The sequence below is a fragment of the Meles meles genome, chromosome 18, assembly GCF_922984935.1.
Source record: "Meles meles chromosome 18, mMelMel3.1 paternal haplotype, whole genome shotgun sequence".
Lineage (NCBI taxonomy): Eukaryota > Metazoa > Chordata > Mammalia > Carnivora > Mustelidae > Meles > Meles meles.
This window is the reverse complement of record NC_060083.1, coordinates 56,983,553-57,001,965: the sequence shown is the minus strand read 5'-3', so window position 1 is coordinate 57,001,965 and position 18,413 is coordinate 56,983,553. Positions and strand designations below refer to the sequence as shown.

General features: G+C 59.1%; 1 protein-coding gene across 2 annotated transcripts in view; it reads left to right on the top strand.

The window, feature by feature from the left end:
- SDK2 (sidekick cell adhesion molecule 2) overlaps positions 1-18,413 on the top strand; it is a 249,683-nt gene that overhangs the window by 159,017 nt on the left and 72,253 nt on the right. For both annotated transcript variants that reach the window (XM_045985790.1, XM_045985789.1), the window contains exons 5-12: positions 2,396-2,529; positions 8,984-9,095; positions 10,776-10,966; positions 11,082-11,165; positions 13,061-13,255; positions 14,502-14,618; positions 16,343-16,510; positions 17,296-17,398. In XM_045985790.1, coding sequence (XP_045841746.1) covers positions 2,396-2,529; positions 8,984-9,095; positions 10,776-10,966; positions 11,082-11,165; positions 13,061-13,255; positions 14,502-14,618; positions 16,343-16,510; positions 17,296-17,398 — 1,104 coding nt within the window. The remainder of the gene's footprint in view (positions 1-2,395; positions 2,530-8,983; positions 9,096-10,775; positions 10,967-11,081; positions 11,166-13,060; positions 13,256-14,501; positions 14,619-16,342; positions 16,511-17,295; positions 17,399-18,413) is intronic.

The following is an 18,413-nucleotide window of genomic DNA, read 5'->3' as shown; positions in this document are numbered from 1 at the left end:
GTGTTCTTGCCCCTAGTGTGAGTTAAGGCAACGCCAGCTGCAGGGACAGACCCCCAAATCCCGGGGGGGCTTAGCTCATTTGAAGTCCCAGCAGAGGCAAGGGGGGAGAGGGACGCTCCTCCACAGTCGTTCGAGGGCCCAGCTGATAGGGGCTCAGCTGTCCTCAGCCCTGTTCCGACAGAGGGGAGAACCTAGGAGTCGCACAGGGGGTCCTCAGTGTCTGAGCCTGAAAACGGCACGTACAGCCTCCGCCATATCCCACCAGCCCAGCCCCACGCCCCCACCTGGCTTCCCGGCTGCTTGCGTCTCACTGGAAGGGGAGCCTGAAACGGGGATGAACTGCCCCCCCGCTGTGCCCTCCCACCTGGGACAGGGCTCCTCCACCACGGCCCAGTCCCCACGTGGGGCCTGATAAACCGTTGTGTGGGTGGCCCAGCGAGTTGGAGGACCCTTAGCAGCATGCCTGACCTCTACCCGCGAGTTCCCATCATAGCCCCACAGCTGTGATAGCAGCACGCGTCCGGACATTGTCCAGATCCCCTGCAGGGTGAAGCCACCCCCGGCTGAGAACCGCTGACCTAGAAGAATCCATCGTAATGTAGACAACATAGAGCAAAAGCAGAGATTGGGGGGTGAGGTGGGTCTTCCTGGTCAAGGAGAGAAAGCCCTGGACATGGGAGCCCTCCCTGGAAGCCAGAGGGGGCTCAGGGTGGGAGACAGATGCCCCTGGAGTGGGACCTGGCCGCGCCCAATGCGCCCAGCTTCCAGAAACTTCCTTCAGCTACTTCTCCAGGGCCACAGTGTCAGGAGAGGGTGGAAACTCCCGCCAAGTGGTCTGGGGCACCGCCGCTCATCACTTTACTCCCGACGTTGGGCTGCAGGCCAGGAGAGGGCTGCGGGAGAGGGAGGGGGACAGCCTCAGGCCAGATGTGGACAGGACCAGAGCAGTGACAGGAGTCCAAGTCCCTCAACCTCGTGGCTCGGAAGGATCTTCACAAGCATTTTTTTCCACCCCCTTCACAGATGGGGAGACAGGTTCAGCACATAGGAGGATGTGTGGTCTTTCAAGGCTGCACCAGAGCTCATTCCAGAGCTGCCCCCGGCCCTTGATACGGCGCAGCCTTTCTCCCCCACCCTAGCCTGGCCCACAAGCTACACTAAAGGACAAGGACCTCGGCAGGAGACTTCCAGGGAGGGTCCCAGCTTGTCACTTTAAAAATATTTTAGCCTGGTGTTATCTTAACTTCCTATCAGCTCATTAGCTGGAGGGTGGTTTTCCTCCAGGAAGAAAAAAATGGGTTCTGTTAGGGTAGCCTAGAATTGGGGCGGGAGGGCTTTCCCCTCCCTACTTCCCAGGTCCACTGGCATTATGAGACTCAGCCCAGGAACCCTCCAGAACCAGGAGAGAGGGGCCACCACCATGGCCCAGCTAGAGAGGCGTCAGTGGGGATGTTTATTTGAAAGCCTCTTTAAAACTGTAACATTCACCTAATGGGAAAATTTGCAAAGAATTCAACTGGGTCTGTCCTTGTTAAACTAACATTAAGGATGTTTAACAGCTGTCTCGGGCACATCACATTAAAATCCGAGCTAGACTTGACAAACTAATGGTTTTGTTTGTCATGGAGAGAACTGGGGCGCAGGCAAAGGGGGCGTGGGCAGTGCTCCCGGCGCTGTCTCCCCCAGGTCAGATGGGGGTCCCCGCTTCCCGCCTGGACCGGCCCCTTTCCCTGCCTGCAGACCAGGTGCTGCGGGGCTGCATGGTGGGACCCCAGCAGAGGGAACCTGCACCCCACCGCCCAGCTGGCCTCCTTCCTCCTCAGCCCACAACAGTCTCATTCTTGTTGACCAGCTTCGGGAAGAGAGCACCTGACAGCCCGAGAGGGGGCTGGGGAGCCAGAGGAACCCCCATCATCGGTGTCTCAGGCCACCTGTGGCTTTGGGATCAATCCCAGCAAATGTAGGATTAGGTTAAGGCATTGATTCTGGAATGATCCTGCTCATTTCTAAATTCATGATCATCGCTCCTCATTCATTCCTAGTTCATTCATTCCACTGGATGGATTTCTTTGGTGCAGGACCCTCCTAGTGCAGAGAGGGTCACACTCAGCATCGAAGCTGAGAACAGAAGGCCGTAGGGGCTCGGACACCCGGGACCAGGCATTGGGTGGGGGCCGGGAAGCCTCCCAGGGATGGTCTCGGAACTCTGTGCATGTGCTGGGTTTGGGTCTAACCCCGGCACTGGCAGCATGTTGGGATTCTCTGCAAAGAGTCATGCTAGAGTTGAGGCCGCCACTGGTCCCAGGAGCTGGCTCCGGCTTCTTGTCCCCACGCCCATCCTCCAACGCTCAGAGCCCCCCGGCCCCTGTGTGACAGATCCTTTTCCTCCGCACAGAGCCATCACCCTGGAGAACACCCTCGTCATCCTGTCGACGGTGGCTCCCGACGCAGGCCGCTACTACGTGCAGGCTGTTAATGACAAGAACGGGGATAACAAGACCAGCCAGCCCATCACTCTTGCCGTGGAGAGTAAGTAAGCGGCCGGGCCTGGGACGGATGGGGGAGCGCGTCATTAAATCTTGGGAACGGGGCTCCAGGGGGTCGTTGGGAAGATGGAATGGTGGCGGAGTGGGGAGGCTAGAGTAGGGCCGCGGAGGGGCCCCCGAGGAATGGGAGGCGGAACCCCAGCACTGGGAGCGTGGGGAGTGGAAGCAAGGAGGCAGCCGAGCGCCAGACCCCATCCCTGTCCCTGTGACAAAGCTGAGATCCTGCATCGGGGGAAGGGACGCCGAGCTGGCTGTTAGCAGGGCTGCTGGAGGCCCGGGGAGGACATGAGATGCAGGGGAGAGTGTGCGTGTGCGGCTTACGGCTGCCTCCGGGGCTCAGGTGCTGATGGGGAGCTCACGCAGGAGATGGGGAGCTCGTTAGGAGAGAATGACTCTCACACACAGCTTCTGCTCCACTGGTCCATACAAAGCACTCCTCAGAGCCAGGACATCTCCACTCATGGAAACAGGCCCTCTGCCCAGGCTCCTGCCTGAAAATGCCTCTCTGCCCATCCCAGAGACCACCCAGTGCCCTGGAAGAGATGGGCCAGGCTCTCCCCAGTGGCAGGGGCAAAGGGGCGGCTCCTTGGGTCTCCTTTGGCAGACAGGGATTTGTCCAGCGGAGACCGAAGGCAGGGGTCTGGTCCCCGATGGGAATGCGGGGACGCCCTCCCTGACCTGATTCTCGACAGCCAGCCTGGACCCCTCCTCCCTCTGCGCTCAGTCCCTGGGAGAGAGAAGGCAGGTTGTGGGGGCGGGGGGGGTGCGGGTGGCAGCTGGCCCAGGCCCAGAAGCACTGAGCACGTGGGACCAGAGCTTGCCTCAGCAGCCGAACAACCACACAAGCTGGGGGAGCCAGATGTTCACGTCCCTCCACATCTGTACCACTCCTGCTCCAAAAGCAAGTCTCATTTATCATCCATGGTCTCGTGGGGACATAGCCGCCGGCAGCAAGAGGCGGGTATGGGTCTGCATGGGGCCTTCCTGTGTCCTGCCCCTGATCCTGCCTCTGTCTACCAGTGTCTGGAAGGCCCAGAACATGCCAGAGCCCTACCATGTCCATTCCTGGGTCTTCTGAGCACCAGCAGAACCCCTTCCCATATTCCTGGAATTCTCTCCGCCTCTGGCCCCAGCTTCCAGTCGGCCTAAAAGGACACCTGAATATACGGAGCGGGGTTCCTCCCCCCATCGGGGTCACATGTATACCTTCTGATATCAATCTGGGCTAGGGTCTCGGGCTGGTCCCCATGGCCTGGGGCCTGGCCATGATGTGGGGCTGCTGTTTCAAGGGAACTTAATCACCAGAGGGAGATGTTTTCCCCCATATATTCTAGGTGATCAGAATACCTAGAGTCTAATAGAATTCAGTCATTGGGGAAGAGGCAATGTTCACAGTGAGTCAAGCCAGGCGTCTTTCTGGAAGACTCAGTTTACCCTGGGACCATAGGCTGGAGTCCCCCACTCTGTGCTTCTCCCCAACACCCAACCTCCTCCTCTCAGGCCTTAAGCCCGTGACTCTGTGGGCGGACTCCGGATGTCCTTCACTCTTGGCTCCATCGCGACTCCCACCCCAGCCCTGCATCTGGCCCGAGGGAGGAGGGTAGGACCCTTCCGGACCCCCGTGTCCGCCCAAGCCTCCCCGGTTGTCTGTTTCCCCGACCCCATCACCCTCGCCTTCTGCTCTCACGTGGCGATTTGTACTGGATGAAGAGCCGAATCCGCTGATGTTCAGCTAATTTCTCCTGCCCCGAGTGATTGCACTTCAAAACCCTGTTCATGTCACCGACACAAATCCCCCAGCCTGCCTGCCAGCCAATTTACAGCGACTGCCACTGCACCCACCACCAGCCCCCCTCACCGATCTCGGGGAGCCCGGCCCCTCCCTCTGCTCCCCCACTCACCCCTTCAGCCCTCCTCTGCCCCAGGAACACTTTCTTAGAGACCCTGGGGCGGGCAGGTGGAGGGATGCTCCTGCTCTTCAGAAATGGAGAAGTTAAGAAAAAGGCCAGTGCCCCCCCCCCCCGAGAGTTGGGAGCAGATCCCTGCCCAGGGGTCACCCCGGTGACCTCACACAGACTGTCAACCCTGGACCGTGGCCCCACACGCAGGAATCAGAGCTGCACTGTCCGATGGAAACGTAATGGGAGCCACAGGAGTAATTTACAATTTGCCAGTCGCCTCATTTTTAAAAAAGGAAAAAGCAACGGGAAATTAATTTTATTAATGTGTTTTATTTGCCCCAACATATCCAAAACATTACCATTTTCACATACAATCGACAGAAAATATTAACGAGGAACTTACGCTGGGCTTCTCTTTACGAAGGCTCCGAAATATCTGTGTGTTTCATGCTTCGAGAACATCTTTGGGCTGCTCAGTTCTCATCTGAAGTACGTGATCTGCACTGAAACGTCATCAGATTTACGGCTGGAAAGGTGGTGGTGGCTACCCGAGTTGTTCTGCACATCCTTAAAAGTGCTCTAATAGCTGATTTGGGGATCTGTTTTTAATTAAATGTAAATTAGATCAAATTAAAACCCCTTCAATCAAAGGGGCGCCTGTCACATTTCAAGAGCTCCTAGCCACCTGGGGTTCGCGGCCCCCATGTCGATGTCTGCCCAGGAGAGGAGCTTAGCTCCCTGCCCACACCCCCCGCGCGCGCGCGCACATACACACACGCACCTGACCTGTGGCCCAGGTGAGTCACGTAGTCCTTGAGGCTCTGTTTCCTGGTGCCTCTGGCCAAGTGTATTTGGGACGATTCAAGGAGGTGACCCGGGGAGAATGCAGCACAGTGGTGTCCCTCCTGGTGCCCGTTATCAGAATCGTCCCGGGGCAGCAGGATCCAACTTTGCCTGTGTGGAGAGCCCCGGTGCCTCCGAAGAGCTATAGCGGGCAAGAAGCTGCTAGTGCGGGGCCCCCAGCAGAGAGCACCTGTCAGCAAGGTGTGTTCTGCTCGGGGCCAAGGCCGTGCCGCCCAGGGCCATCTTGACATCCCCAGTCCACCCCGAGCTGTCCATATCTGCCTTCACACCACTCCAGAATAGGGAGCTGGTGAGGTCAGCGGGAGCCAGGGAACCGGGCGTGGGGGTGGGAGGGACAAGGGCCGTCGGCTTCTTCACTTCTGGGGACCAGAGAAAGGGTGCGCCGTGTGAAGCACAGTGCAGGTGGGGGGTCCTAGAAGCTCGGGGAAAGGGGCGCCGGAGAAGGAGGTCCACAGAGCTACATGTCCAGAGCAGTTAAAGAGAATCAGGGTGGAGAAAAGGGGACTTGCAACCGGAGGTGATGGATGATAGGGGAAGGAGAATGCGTGCGTGGGAGCTGAGGGGAGAGGGACCAGGGACGCCGGTGGCAGCCAGGAGCTGGGGGTAAAGGCCGAGTGGGTGCTCAGAGGTATGTCCAGACAACTTCCGGCAGAGCGGACAGAGGCCAAAAGGGAGACTTGTTTCCCTCTGCGCCCGAGCAAGGACTGAGCCAGAGAGATGATTTGGAGCATGGTTAATGGCGCACATTTGCAGCCCCGGAGACCTGGTCCCATTCCTGATTTTGTCCCTCATTAGCGACTGTCACTGGGAAGTAAACTACTTAATGTCTTCAGCTTTCTCGTCTGTAAATTCTGGATGACGATAATGACCAGTCGCCGGTGGCCGGTGGCTGTCATGGTGAGCGAGTAGGCAGGTTCAGCAGAGTGCGGGGAAGGGGCCGGACCGGTGGGACCTCTTACCCTCAGTTGGAAGGCCCTGGGGGGGTCTGTGCCTTTCACCTCCTGGTAGCCTCTGGGTCCATTACGTCGTTTGGGCAGGTGGGGGGAGGGAGACCAGGAAGCTGTCCCCTAACATAGGCCGGTCCATCCCAGGAGGAGTGCCGACTCCATGCCCGGTACTCTGCGTTCCACCTGGACCAGCTCGGCCGCCCCCACCGGGGCCCTTCTTCCCGGCATCCCTTCCACCAGCTCTGATCTGATAAATGTCTAAGCACTGATCTGAGATCCAGACCGTGCGCTCCATGAGGACAGACCCCTGCCCATCTTGCTTAGTGGGGGATCCCTGGTGCCCGGCACAGTGTGGCAGGGACAGAACCCTCCCCCAGCGAAGATCTGTTGAGCGAGGGGCTGAACTCACAGAACCCTGCAATATGGTCATTTTTCTTCCCGTATTGCCCTGCAGAAAAATCAAGACCCAGCTGAGTCTCCCTGCACCTCCTTCCCTGCCCCCCCCCCCCATGGCTGGGGCGGAGCAAGGTTTTGAACCAGGTCCTCCTGACCCTCCCAGCTCTCCTGACCCTCCCAGCTCTCCTTTGCTGGGTCCAGGGGTCCCCAGCTGTGGCTGGTCCCTCCCCTGCCAGGACTGAGGAATGACCCCCAGGGTCCCCGGTGGATGTCTGTCTCCCCTCCACCCGACGAGCCGCCCTGAGGTCCCGGGCTGCCCCTCTTACCTTTAAACTCCGAGGGCTCTGTTTACCTGGCTCCGCAGTGGGACGCGTCGCTTGGGCTCTAACTGTCTGTCTCCTCCTCCTGCCCCATTAATCTGGGCCGCGGTACCTGCGAGCCCCGGCATGTAATAAACAACTTAGAGCACACTTTTATGGATTGAGCTATATCAGCAGCTTTCAATCCGATCACTCTTTATGGCACCTACATGAGGCTTTTATATTGTTGCAATTATTTTGCTCTATATGCTTCCTTTCTTCCCACTTCATTTTACCTTATTTTTTACATTTTATTCCCTTTTCTAGCAAAGTCTGGAGTCCGGGCAGGAAAACCTGCCCGGGGCAGACCGGGGTGGCCCCGGGTGGCAGTGGGGCCATGACGCACTCCCCCCATAAAGGATGTTCTGGGACTGTCCCCCATCCCCGCCTGCCCAGGGCTGTGCAGGTCATTACAGTCGGCTGCCTCCGGAACCTCCTGGGAAGGAGGCAACTGGGTAGGTTTTTCCGGAGAGAAAAAGCCCTCCGTGGTGGTTCTTCCAGGAGCCCTGGAGCAGGTGCATGGAGAATGGGGGAGTTTCTGCCAATATTGGGCCTGTGCTGACCCCCCAAGAGCCGGGCCACTTCTTATAGACTCAAACAAGGCAAAAGGCGGAGCTACTCCCTCCGGCAGAAGAGGTCAGGGTACGGCCTTGTGTCGCGTTCAGAAAGCCCGCTCGCGGTGCGCTCTCTCGCATTCCAATCACCGACCCCGAGGTGGCGGGGGATAGCTCTGGGTCCATTCGTGACTTCGCTGAACAAATACGCGTGCGCCCCTACTGTGTGCCGGGCATGTCTCTGGTGCTGGAGGGGGCGTGAGCAAGGCTGTCTTCGCTCTTCACAGGTTACCCAGCCGGGGCTTCCGCATAGGCAGCGACCTCTCCCAGTTTGGGAAATCCAAGATCAAGGGACCAGCATGGGTTGGGCTGAGGCCTCCCCTCCGGGCTTGCAGACAGCCGCCTTCTCGCTGTGTCCTCAAGTGGCAGAGACAGAGCTCTGGGGTCTCTCTCTTCTGATCAGGGCACCAGCCCTGTTGGATTAAGGCCCCACCCCTGTGACCTCATTCAAGCCAATGACTGACGAAAGGCCCCATCTCCAAATACAGTCACGGGTGGGGGTGGTGGTTAAGGCTTCAACATACGAATTTGGAGGAGACCTAATTCTGCCCAAAAGCAAGGCTCCATGAGGTTCCTTGGGCCGCTGTCACAAAGTCCTACACACCAGGGGGCTTGTAACAACAGAAATGGACTCTCGGACAGTTTTAGAGGCCGGATGTCTGGCGTTGAGATATCGGCGGGCCTGTGCGCTCCCTGAAGCCGCTGGGGGAGAGTGTGTTCTCGCCTCCCAGCTCCTAGCGGCGGCTGCCAGTCCTTTCATTCCTTGCCTTGGGGATGCTTCTCCCCAGGTCTCTGCCTCCGCGTGCACCTGGCCTTCTCCCCTGGGTATCCATGTGTCTGGGTCTCCATTCCGCTCCTCTCGTGAGGACACGTCCTATTGGCCTTAGGGCCCACCTAGATCCAGAATGACCTCCTCTTGACTTGATCACACCTGCAAGGCTCTGTTTCCCGAGGTCACATCCACAGCTGCTGTGGACGTGAATTTGGGCGGGTACTGTTAACCCAATGTAGGGAGGGTGCATTCGGGTGGAAGAGGGGGCCGGAGAAGGAGTAAGGTCACAAGAGGAATGTGGATGGAGGGAAGGATTTTGAAGGCACAGACAGGACAAGGGGCTCAGGGGGAGGGTATGTTGTGTGACAGGAAGGTAGGGAGGGTCCCGGAGGTCTCCCAGTGGGCACTCGCTGGGCGCCACGGGAGCCCATGACCGGAAGGAGGTGTCAGGGACCCCGGCGTCCTGCTGCTTGGGTGACTGCCCCGTGGTCTCGTGGTCCCTGCCCCACTCCACAGGGACCATCTCCTGAGTGGAGATGGGATTTCCACCCTCTGTCTCCAGCTAACTTCCGATCTCTCCCCAGATGTCGGGGGGCCTGCAGACCCCATCGCCCCAACCATCATCATTCCTCCCAAGAACACTAGCGTGGTGGCTGGGACCTCGGAGGTGACCATGGAGTGTGTGGCCAACGCCAGGTGGGTAGTATGTCCCCCTCTCCCCGCTCCCCTGCACCCTGAACTCCAGCCAACGCTCCTGACCTAGGGACTCCAGAGGGGCCAGCCTGAGTTCAGGGAGGTCTGCACGTGTCGCGTGGGGACCCAGGAGAGGAGATGGGGCGTTGACCCTGGAGGATGGGGTGACGCGTGGACCGGCTGCCTCGTTCTCCGTGGCCCTCAAGGAGAGACCGGGCCCGGGTGCAAGTTACAGGCCAGCAGACCTCAGTGCAGCCCCGAGACGGGGCTGGGAGATGGCTCGTGGGGGGGGCCTTGGCAGGAGGGCAGACCTGGGGTCGGGTGCAAATGGAGCTCCTTCCTGGCCACGTACGACCCTCACGTCCCTCACGTGGGAAACTGAGGTGTCATCACGTGTGGGTGCCGCGCTGTGCTTTCCACACGATTTCTGTTCCTCCCACAACTACCCTGAAGGCCAGAGAGGGCAAGCAACCTGCCCGAGGTCACCCGACAGGCCAACAGCAGGGTGGCAATAGAAAAGGCCACCACCCGAGGCCTAAGCCCATTGCCGTGCTCTGGGCCTCAGTCTCCTCAGCTGTAAAGTGGGAATGATTTGAGCACCCACCTCCCCAGTAAGGCATGTAGGTGGAGTGCTAAACCCGCCTTGTAAGCACTCAGGAGAGGTGGTCGGATGGAACGGGTGAGGAGTCAGACCAAGGCCCCCAGGGTCACCTCCTGTTGAAGATTCCCAGACCACAGTCCTGTAGCACGTTCCCCATGAGGGTGGGAGACGCCTTTGCGTGGAGCTCGCTAAGGGCCCAGAGAAGACCCACAGCCCAGAACCTGCCTAACGGCCCCTGCGCCAGGAAGGCCCACACTTACTCCACCTCGGGACCCTTTTCCATGGGACCCCTCTGCACCCCCTGTGGAGCTAACCCAGACCCCGTGAGGGTCCAGCAGGCGCCAAACAAGAGAGCAAGCCACAGGGCGCCCGGGTGGCTCAGTCGGTTAAGCGTCCCGTTAAACATCCAGCTCTTGGTTTCGGCTCAGGTCGTGATCTCAGGGTCGTGAGGTCGAAGCCAGCCTTGGGCTCCACACTCGCTGCAGAGTCTGCTGGAGAGTCCCTGTCCCCCCACCCCCACCCCTGCCGGAGCTCACGCATGTGCTCTCACTCTCAATCCATCTTTTAAAAATGTAAAAATAAAATAAACGGGAACAGGACAAACCCAATCTCAGGGGGTCTTGAGAGGTCGGGGATGGGGGTGCCCGACTCGCCCTCTGTCTAGGCAGGGGGCAGGTATGTCCAGCTGCCTACCTTTCCGCCTTCAAACCTTTTCTCTTTCTCTCACGCCCCGCCTCGAATGCTGTGCCGCCCTCTGGCCTCTGCTCGGACAGGGATCTGCGCCGGGGGGCAGAAGCGCGAGAGGCACAGCCCAGGCGGCTCCTGTCCTCGGGATCCCCGTGCCCCAAGTTAGTGCCGGGCTGGGCTCCAGCTGCCTCCCTGCGTTGGAACACCCGGCCTCGGCACGACCCCCCGGGGGTGCAGCTGTCCCATTCTGTAGACAAGGAAAGCGAGGTCCGGAGTGCTGCCCCTTGAAGAGGCGGGCTGGGGCCCGGGCCTGCCCTCCCACCCACCCCTGCCCTGGCCCTTCCGGCCTCTCCAAGTCCCCGTGGCTGGGAACCTGCTTCCCTCTCGCCCTCCAGGCCCCTGCTCAAGCTGCACATCATCTGGAAGAAAGACGGGGTTCCGCTGTCGAGCGGCGTCAGCGACTACAACCGCCGGCTGACCATCCCCAGCCCCACGGGCAGCGACGCCGGCTACTACGAGTGTGAGGTAGTCCTACGCAGCAGCAGCGTGCCCGCCGTCGTCCGCGGTGCCTACTTGTCTGTGCTGGGTGAGAAGGGGACCCCCCCACCCAGGGGTAGGGGCCTTCTTAGGGGTGACCCGAGCAGCGGCCGTATCAAAAGGAGCATGGCTCTGAGCCCCTCCCCTGGTCCTTCCTCCGTCAGAACCACCTCAGTTTGTCAAGGAGCCGGAGAGACACATCACAGCGGAGATGGAGAAGGTGGTGGACATTCCCTGCCGGGCCAAAGGTAACACAATGGCGGGGTCGAAGGGGAACAAGGACCCCCAACCCCCAACCCCGGACCTCCAGCCCTTCCTGTTCCCATCACAAACTTTTCTAAATTCCACTTCCTTCTCCACGCAGCGTCACTGAGCAGGGAGTCAGTCTGGCCGTGAGCAGACACCCCAGGAAACAAAACAGGCCAAATTACCACACTCTCAGGGCTGGAAATCAACCCACGTTACCATAACTTGAGGGCTACAAATGAATCCAAATTACCATAATTTCAGGATAGGTGACAGACTGAAATTGCCCATAATTCGGGAGTTGTAGACAAAGCCAAATTACCGTAATGTCAGAACCGCTAGAACTTGGGGACATCTTGCCCGAGATGGGTCTCCTGAGTTCTGCCCGGTTTCTGGGCCATTTTACTCCATTTCCTCCCCTCCTCTCTCCTACTTACAACACCCTTCGTCAGAGGTCCTGAAGAATTTCCTCTTTCCCCACCCCCAGCCTCCCTCTTTCTGGCCCAACAACAGGACAGCTTGAAACCGGGGTGAAGTCTGGGGTGATCAGATGGGAGGTAGGGAGCGTGCACCATGGCCTGATGGTGAGCAAAGAGGCAGAACGTGGCTCAGGCAGGATGAGAGTCTCCATGGAAGGCATGAGCGAAGCCTCCCCTTCTGAGACCACACCAGGGGAAGGCAAAGCTCCATTCGTTCACCCAATACACAGTTTTTGGAGGCTTTATCAATGTGCCAGTACTGCTCTTGGGCTGGGGAGGTGCAGACAGAACCAAACAGCCAAATCCTTGCTGTTATGAAACTTGCACTCTTAAGAGGAAGGCAGACGAACTGACAAATAAAGATATCTTATTTCATTTCACCGAAAATGCCATGGGTGGTGAGATGCCCCATGATTTTATGTGCCACTAAGAAAGAAAAAAGACTGTCAATGAAATTATGACATGCTTTCGATAGGAAGACACATCCTGATCGCAGAAATGTTGCAACTTGGAGGAGTGTGCCCCCTGAAACAGTGAAATAGAGCATTCTGGGATGTCAGCGTGGAGAAGGGCAGGGCAGGAGAAGGGAGAAGCAACCAGGCTTAGGGGGCTTGGAGCGCTGGGGTGCTCTTTTGAATGGAGTGTGGGAGCTCCTCTGGGGAAGTCGCCTTTGAGCAGAGACCTGGAGAGACAGAGCGGGGAGTTTGGGGGGACCTGTGGGACGACCATGCCAGGCCAGGGGTGTGTGACTTGGGCAAAGCTGAGAGATGGGAGCCCCTGTTCACCTCCCTCTGCAGACCAGGTAGGAGGGGGCTCCGAGGGCCGCCCGGGATCACCGGCCCCCTCCACATGCTCCTTGACATGGGGGATTCTGCGGTCACTGGGTCTGGGAAACCAAGCCCTGGTTGGAGGTTTCTAGAACACACACAAGCTCTGCTAAATTAAATGGCAGTTAAATAAACATTGATTTGGGGGCCCTGGGTGGCTCAGTAGGTTAAACCTCTGCCTTCGACTCAGGTCATGGTCCCAGGGTCCTGGGATTGAGCCCCGCATTGGGCTCTCTGCTCAGCAGGGAGCTTGCTTCCTCCTCTCTCTGGCTGCCTCTCTGCCTGCTTGCGATCTCTGTCTGTCAAATAAATAAAATCCTTTAAAAAATGTAATTTGTCTAATCCAGCATTTCCAAGCTAAACGAATGCAGCTAAATTTTCTTGGAAGCCCTGCTATTAAACAGAACTTGAGAAATGCCATGCCAAGAGCCTTTTCCACCTCTTCCAAGACCACTAAGTAGCACCTCTGAGAAGGTTCTAGAAACCAAGACACACGGGGATTCCCTGCCCCGGCCACCAATTCCTAGGCTCAGAGGTGGGCGGGCGGGAGCCAGGAGGTGGGCTGACAGCGGGCCCACGTCTGTCCCCCAGGCGTACCACCACCCTCCATCACCTGGTACAAGGACGCAGCCGTGGTGGAGGTGGAGAGGCTGAGCCGCTTCCGGCAGCGTGGCGACGGGGGACTGCAGATCAGCGGGCTGGTGCCCGACGACACGGGCATGTTTCAGTGCTTTGCCCGCAACGCAGCCGGCGAGGTGCAGACCTCCACCTACCTTGCCGTCACCAGTAAGTTGGTCCTGCCCCTGCCCCTGCCCCTGCATCCCTCCCACCAGGACCCCGCTTTCCTCCAAGCCAGCAGCCTCTTGAGAAGAGACGCTGCATCGTGCAGGGAGAGGATGCTCCCAAGACCATCTCCCCGCAGCCAGGGCGGCGGCCGCCAGCTACCCCCCGGGCTTTCACAGCCCAGGTCTGGTGCTCCAGAACCCTGAGCCAAGGATGACTTCGCTGGCTCTTTGAGAGAAGCAGCTGTGAAACCACAAGCCCCGCTCTGGCATGTGGGCAGTCCCTGGCTTCCCGGCTCTGGCATCTGAGCGGTTGCTGGCTTCCCAGGCAGGGCTGGAGCCTCCCCGTCCCAATGGGGAAGACTTGCTTACCTCTCCAGAGGTAGCCCAAGCTTGAATTCCAGCCCCCACTTCAGATCTTGTGCCCTCTCTGGGTCCCTCTGGGTGGTTATGAGAGCTCTCCTGCTCCCTTCATGGAGCTGCGTGAGCGCGATCTGCTCGGTGTGTGTGCAGAGTGGCGCTGGGCTCTTTGTCTCAGCAGCTAAAGGACGTATGATTGTGAGCCTCCACGAGTCCCTCCGGGTTCATCACCCAGAGCCACAGAGGTCCCCAAACAGGGCAACCGCGGGGCAGAGGGCGAGAGGGCAGAAGGGCTGCCGTCTTGCTTCTTGCCTCTGACGGGAGCCAGTGAAGCTGGTGCTGGTCCCTCCCTGAGCTCTGCCCCATGCACGTCTGCCCAGACGGTTCCCTGAGGGCCAGGCTAGGGAAGGCAAGGCCAAAGCCAGAAGGCTGCACTTAGCATTAAAGCACCATGGCTCAGCTGGGCTGCGGACTCTCCAGGGCCAAGCCTTGTGAAAAGTGGGTCATGTTCTTCTGTGGGCCGTACCCACTTTTTCTTTTAAGAAACCGGAGCCTCCGTGTCCTATTCGATGAAGGACACATCCCGTTTTTCTTGGAATGGAGGGCGGGAGCTGCCCTCAGGGGTCCTCAGTTCCCCCAGATGGAGGCCTAAGAATCCAGGCTGGGGCAGTAGTGTAGCCTGGGTCCATCCACAGGGCAGGTGGTACAGGGAGCCCTCACGGGCCTTCTGGGCTTTTTTCCCAGTGCTGGGGCCCCATCAGGACATCCACATCCTTGTCTGTGGGGGGACCCACAGCAGCCAGAGTGGCAGGGGCAGGACGAGGACCTGGCCCTCTGGCTGTGGGGCCTACTCCAGGGTGTAGCTAAGAGGCTTCTGTCTCCTTCTGCAGGCATCGCCCCCAACATCACCAGGGGCCCCTTGGACAGCACAGTGATCGATGGCATGTCGGTGGTGCTGGCTTGCGAGACTTCGGGGGCGCCCCGGCCAGCCATCACTTGGCAGAAAGGTAGATGGGACTGATCTCCTTTGGACATTGTGGCCCTATCTAGGGCAGTCTTCTAGGGCAGTCTTCAGAGCTCCATTCTGGAGCCAGCCAGGTTGGGTTCCCTTTGTCCAGTTGTGAAGGTCGTGCACTGCACAACCCAGGAGGGCATCCATCTCTCCCACCACAGGATGCACCCCATGCCGCCCTGTTTGGGCTCAAGCTCTGCGTCTTCTGACACTGGTGACCTGGGGTGAAGTATTTACTCACTCCAAGCCTCAGGGTCCCCATCTGTAAACTGAGGACCATAGTACACATACCGTGGGCTGGCATGCGGATGAAACAAGGGCAGCTGTGAAGCCCAGTGAATGACAGTGGCTTGATGATCACATTGTGGTGGTGGCCGAGAGTGCCGGTGGGCGCTGTCCCTCCTGCCAGGTAGCACAGAGGGCTCCGGACACCTGCATCAGCCCAGCTGAAATGGTCCTGCCCCATGTGCCTCCTCTACCCGTTTCGAAAACTCGTCTTCCCGGCTCTCCCCATGTACACACACACGTACACACGCAGTCACTCCCTTCCATCTCCAAGTCTGCTACAATGAAGCTTCTCCCCAGGACTCACCTGCCCCCAACCCCCGGGTCCCCCCACGATCCTCCCCCACCGCCGCTTTATTTCTCTACCTCCTAATATACAAGATAAACTGCCTGTTCTGGCCACGTACTGCCTGACGCCCCGCAGAGTCAGGGCTTTCAGTTTTGTCCGCTGCCATCTCCCCAGGGCCTGGGACAGGGTCAGGCACATGGTCATTGCTCGATAAGTACTTGTGGAATGAGCGTAAGCACGGCCAGGCACACGTATGGACACGAGCACCCTCTCCTGCCACACTCATTAGTTTGCTGTTCCTGGCCGTGTGTGCAGACAGACACACCCATAGCCTTGCACGTGGAGATGCCCCTCTGTACAGACCGGGTGCTCAGTCGGTTAAGCGCCTGCCTTCGGCTCAGGTCATGATCTCAGGGTCCTGGGATCGAGCCCCATGTCCGGCTCTCTGCTCAGCAGGGGGCCTGCTTCTTCTCCCTCTGTGCTCTTCCCTCTGCCACCTTTCTCAACTAAATAAACAAAATATTTTTTTAAAAAATAGAATACAATAGATACAATCACCCAAATTTGCACTCCCGGGCTCCTGCACGGGGCAGACCCCATACCTCTCCCCCAGGCAACAGGCCTCTCCCGGTCCCACTGAGGAGGGAGGGCTGCCCCCGTCCCCATCCCCGTCCCCATCCACCTTGTCTCCGCTCCTGGCTGCTCCCACCCATCACGTTCTTCCGCTCTCCTGAAGGTGACTCTCTAGAAGCATCCTGCGGCGGGATGCCCGTCACCACCTTGTCAGAGCTGTCTGCCCCCTCCCCCCAGCCCGGATGCCAGCTGTCTCTGAGAGCTGTGCCTGGCTGCATCAGGAGACAGTCCCTGGCCTTCTCTGGTGAAGGGCAGATAGCGTGGTGGGTGGAGGGACACCAGGAGACCCGGGCTCTGTGACCGAGTGCCCTTGTGCCCGTCACTGTGTCAGAAACCCACCAGGACCTCAGCCCCCACCCCAGCCCGGCCCTCCCAGCATTTCTAAAGTCAGGGGTCGGCCTGAGAGCACCTGCCCAGAGCCCCCAGGGAGCAGGAGCTGGGAGGTCTCAGAGAGCCAGGGGCTGCATGTCGCAGCCCGAGCGCGCTCTGAGCCCGCCCCGTGTCGCCTTCAGGGGAGCGTATCCTGGCCAGCGGCTCAGTCCAGCTGCCGCGCTTCACGCTGCTGGAGTCGGGCAGTCTGCTCGTCAGCCCCACGCACATCTCCGATGCCGGGACCTACACCTGCTTGGCCACCAACTCTCGGGGGGTCGATGAAGCCTCGGCTGACCTGGTTGTGTGGGGTGAGTGTGCAGACCGGAGACACCTGACACGTCCGCACACGTGGGTGCGTGGGTGCCGAGCACGGGCTCTCGCCGCCAGCGCCCCTCATCCCCACGGCTGCCTCCCCAGCCCTCCGTCCGAGAAGGGCAGGGACAGATCAATCCAGAGGAGAGGGACCTAGACAGCCTTGGTCCTAGCTCCTCGGCTGACTTGTCTCTTTCATCAAAAGCCGCCACCGCTGGCCGTGGCCATGTTCCATTGCAAGAATATTTACCCAGACAGGCTACCAGCCAGACTTGACCCTGGACGCTCGGGTGCTGAGCCCAGCTTTCGGGAAGCTTCTCACGCTCCTCGTATCGTTAGATTGTACCGCCTGGCATCCCCACCCACGATCCGCACCGTGGGCCCCCCAGGGAGGCCGAGCACCAGTGGGCTGGCTCTCGAGGCTGCAGACCGAAAATCAGACGATCCTGTTGTTACCCAGGCTGGACACTCATGCGCTGATTGTCTCCAATTTCCATTCCTTCATCCCTCCCAAGGGTTTCTGGGGGAAGATTCAGTGAGTCCCCACTTGGAACGTGGCTTCCAAGAATGCAATTGCCATGGAGCCGCATTGTCCTATTAGCATTCTGGGTCACCCACTGTGGTAGAGCCGGCCACGTGCTGGGTCTGCCTTCCTCTGCCCGTGGCGTCTAGCCGCACGGGCCCGGGTCGCCTGAAGATGCCGTCCCCACACACCCGCCTCTCACCTGTTCCTCTGTGTCTGCTCCCCTTCTCACCACCCTGTGTCCCTGCCGTCTTCCAGCCCGGACCCGCATCACCAAGCCTCCCCAGGACCAGAGTGTCATCAAGGGAACCCAGGCCTCCATGGTGTGTGGAGTGACCCACGACCCCCGAGTGACCGTCAGGTACTCCCTCTGCTGTGGCCCCACGGAGGCTTTTAGAGGGGAGGGCGGCTTCAGGGATCGCTGTCAACACCAAGGAGGTTAAGTGTGACTGTGGGGCCAAGCCATGCCTTGGGGGGACCCCCTGCAGAGCTAGGGCAGGGCTGAGCTAGCTTGAACTGAACTGGGCCATGTTTGGGGGCGCGGAGGTGGCGATACAGAAGAATGGAGGAGGGAGGGATGCAGGAGGGAGGGGCGCGAAGGAAGAGCCATTGTGGTTGGTGACACATGGCGACTCTGAGGTGTTCTTGCCATGGCACGGGACCTCACTCTACCCCAATCTTTGACCCAGATCTTAGATCCTCTGCCCCCCGAGTGGACAGCAGCCGGGTCTGGGTAAACAGGCGTGGGAGCAGAGATAGGCCAGGGCAGGACACACATGTGAGAGGAAAGCGCCCCAAAATGCGGCCACCCCACCACCCACCCTGAGAGCTGGGACCTTGGTGAGCTACTTGGCTTGAAGGGAGCCAGGTCCCCCCAGGGAAGCCACTGGAGATGGGACAGCAGCAGCCAAGACGGGTGTAAAAGCCAGAATCCCTCCTGAGCTTGGGCTGCAGACACCTGGGCCAACCCCAGGAAAGTCTTCGGGAACTAAGACCGGGAGAAAGTGGTCCCCTCGGGGCTCTCCCTTGAACTCCGGGATGCTGAGTAAAAAAATTAACTGCTGGGGCGCCTGGGTGGCTCAGTGGGTTGAGCCGCTGCCTTCGGCTCGGGTCATGATCTAAGGGTCCTGGGATCGAGTCCCGCATTGGGCTCTCTGCTCAGCAGCGAGCCTGCTTCCCTCTCTCTCTCTCTGCCTGCCTCTCTGTCTACTTGTGATCTCTCTCTGTCAAATAAATAAATAAAATCTTAAAAAAAAAAAATTAACTGCTTTCTTAGAAACAAATATCCCCTCCATGTTGCTTCTGTGTTTTATGGGCAATATCACCGCCAAAGCAACTCGCTGGAAGGGGCCAGCTGGTGGCACCTGGGAGGCTTG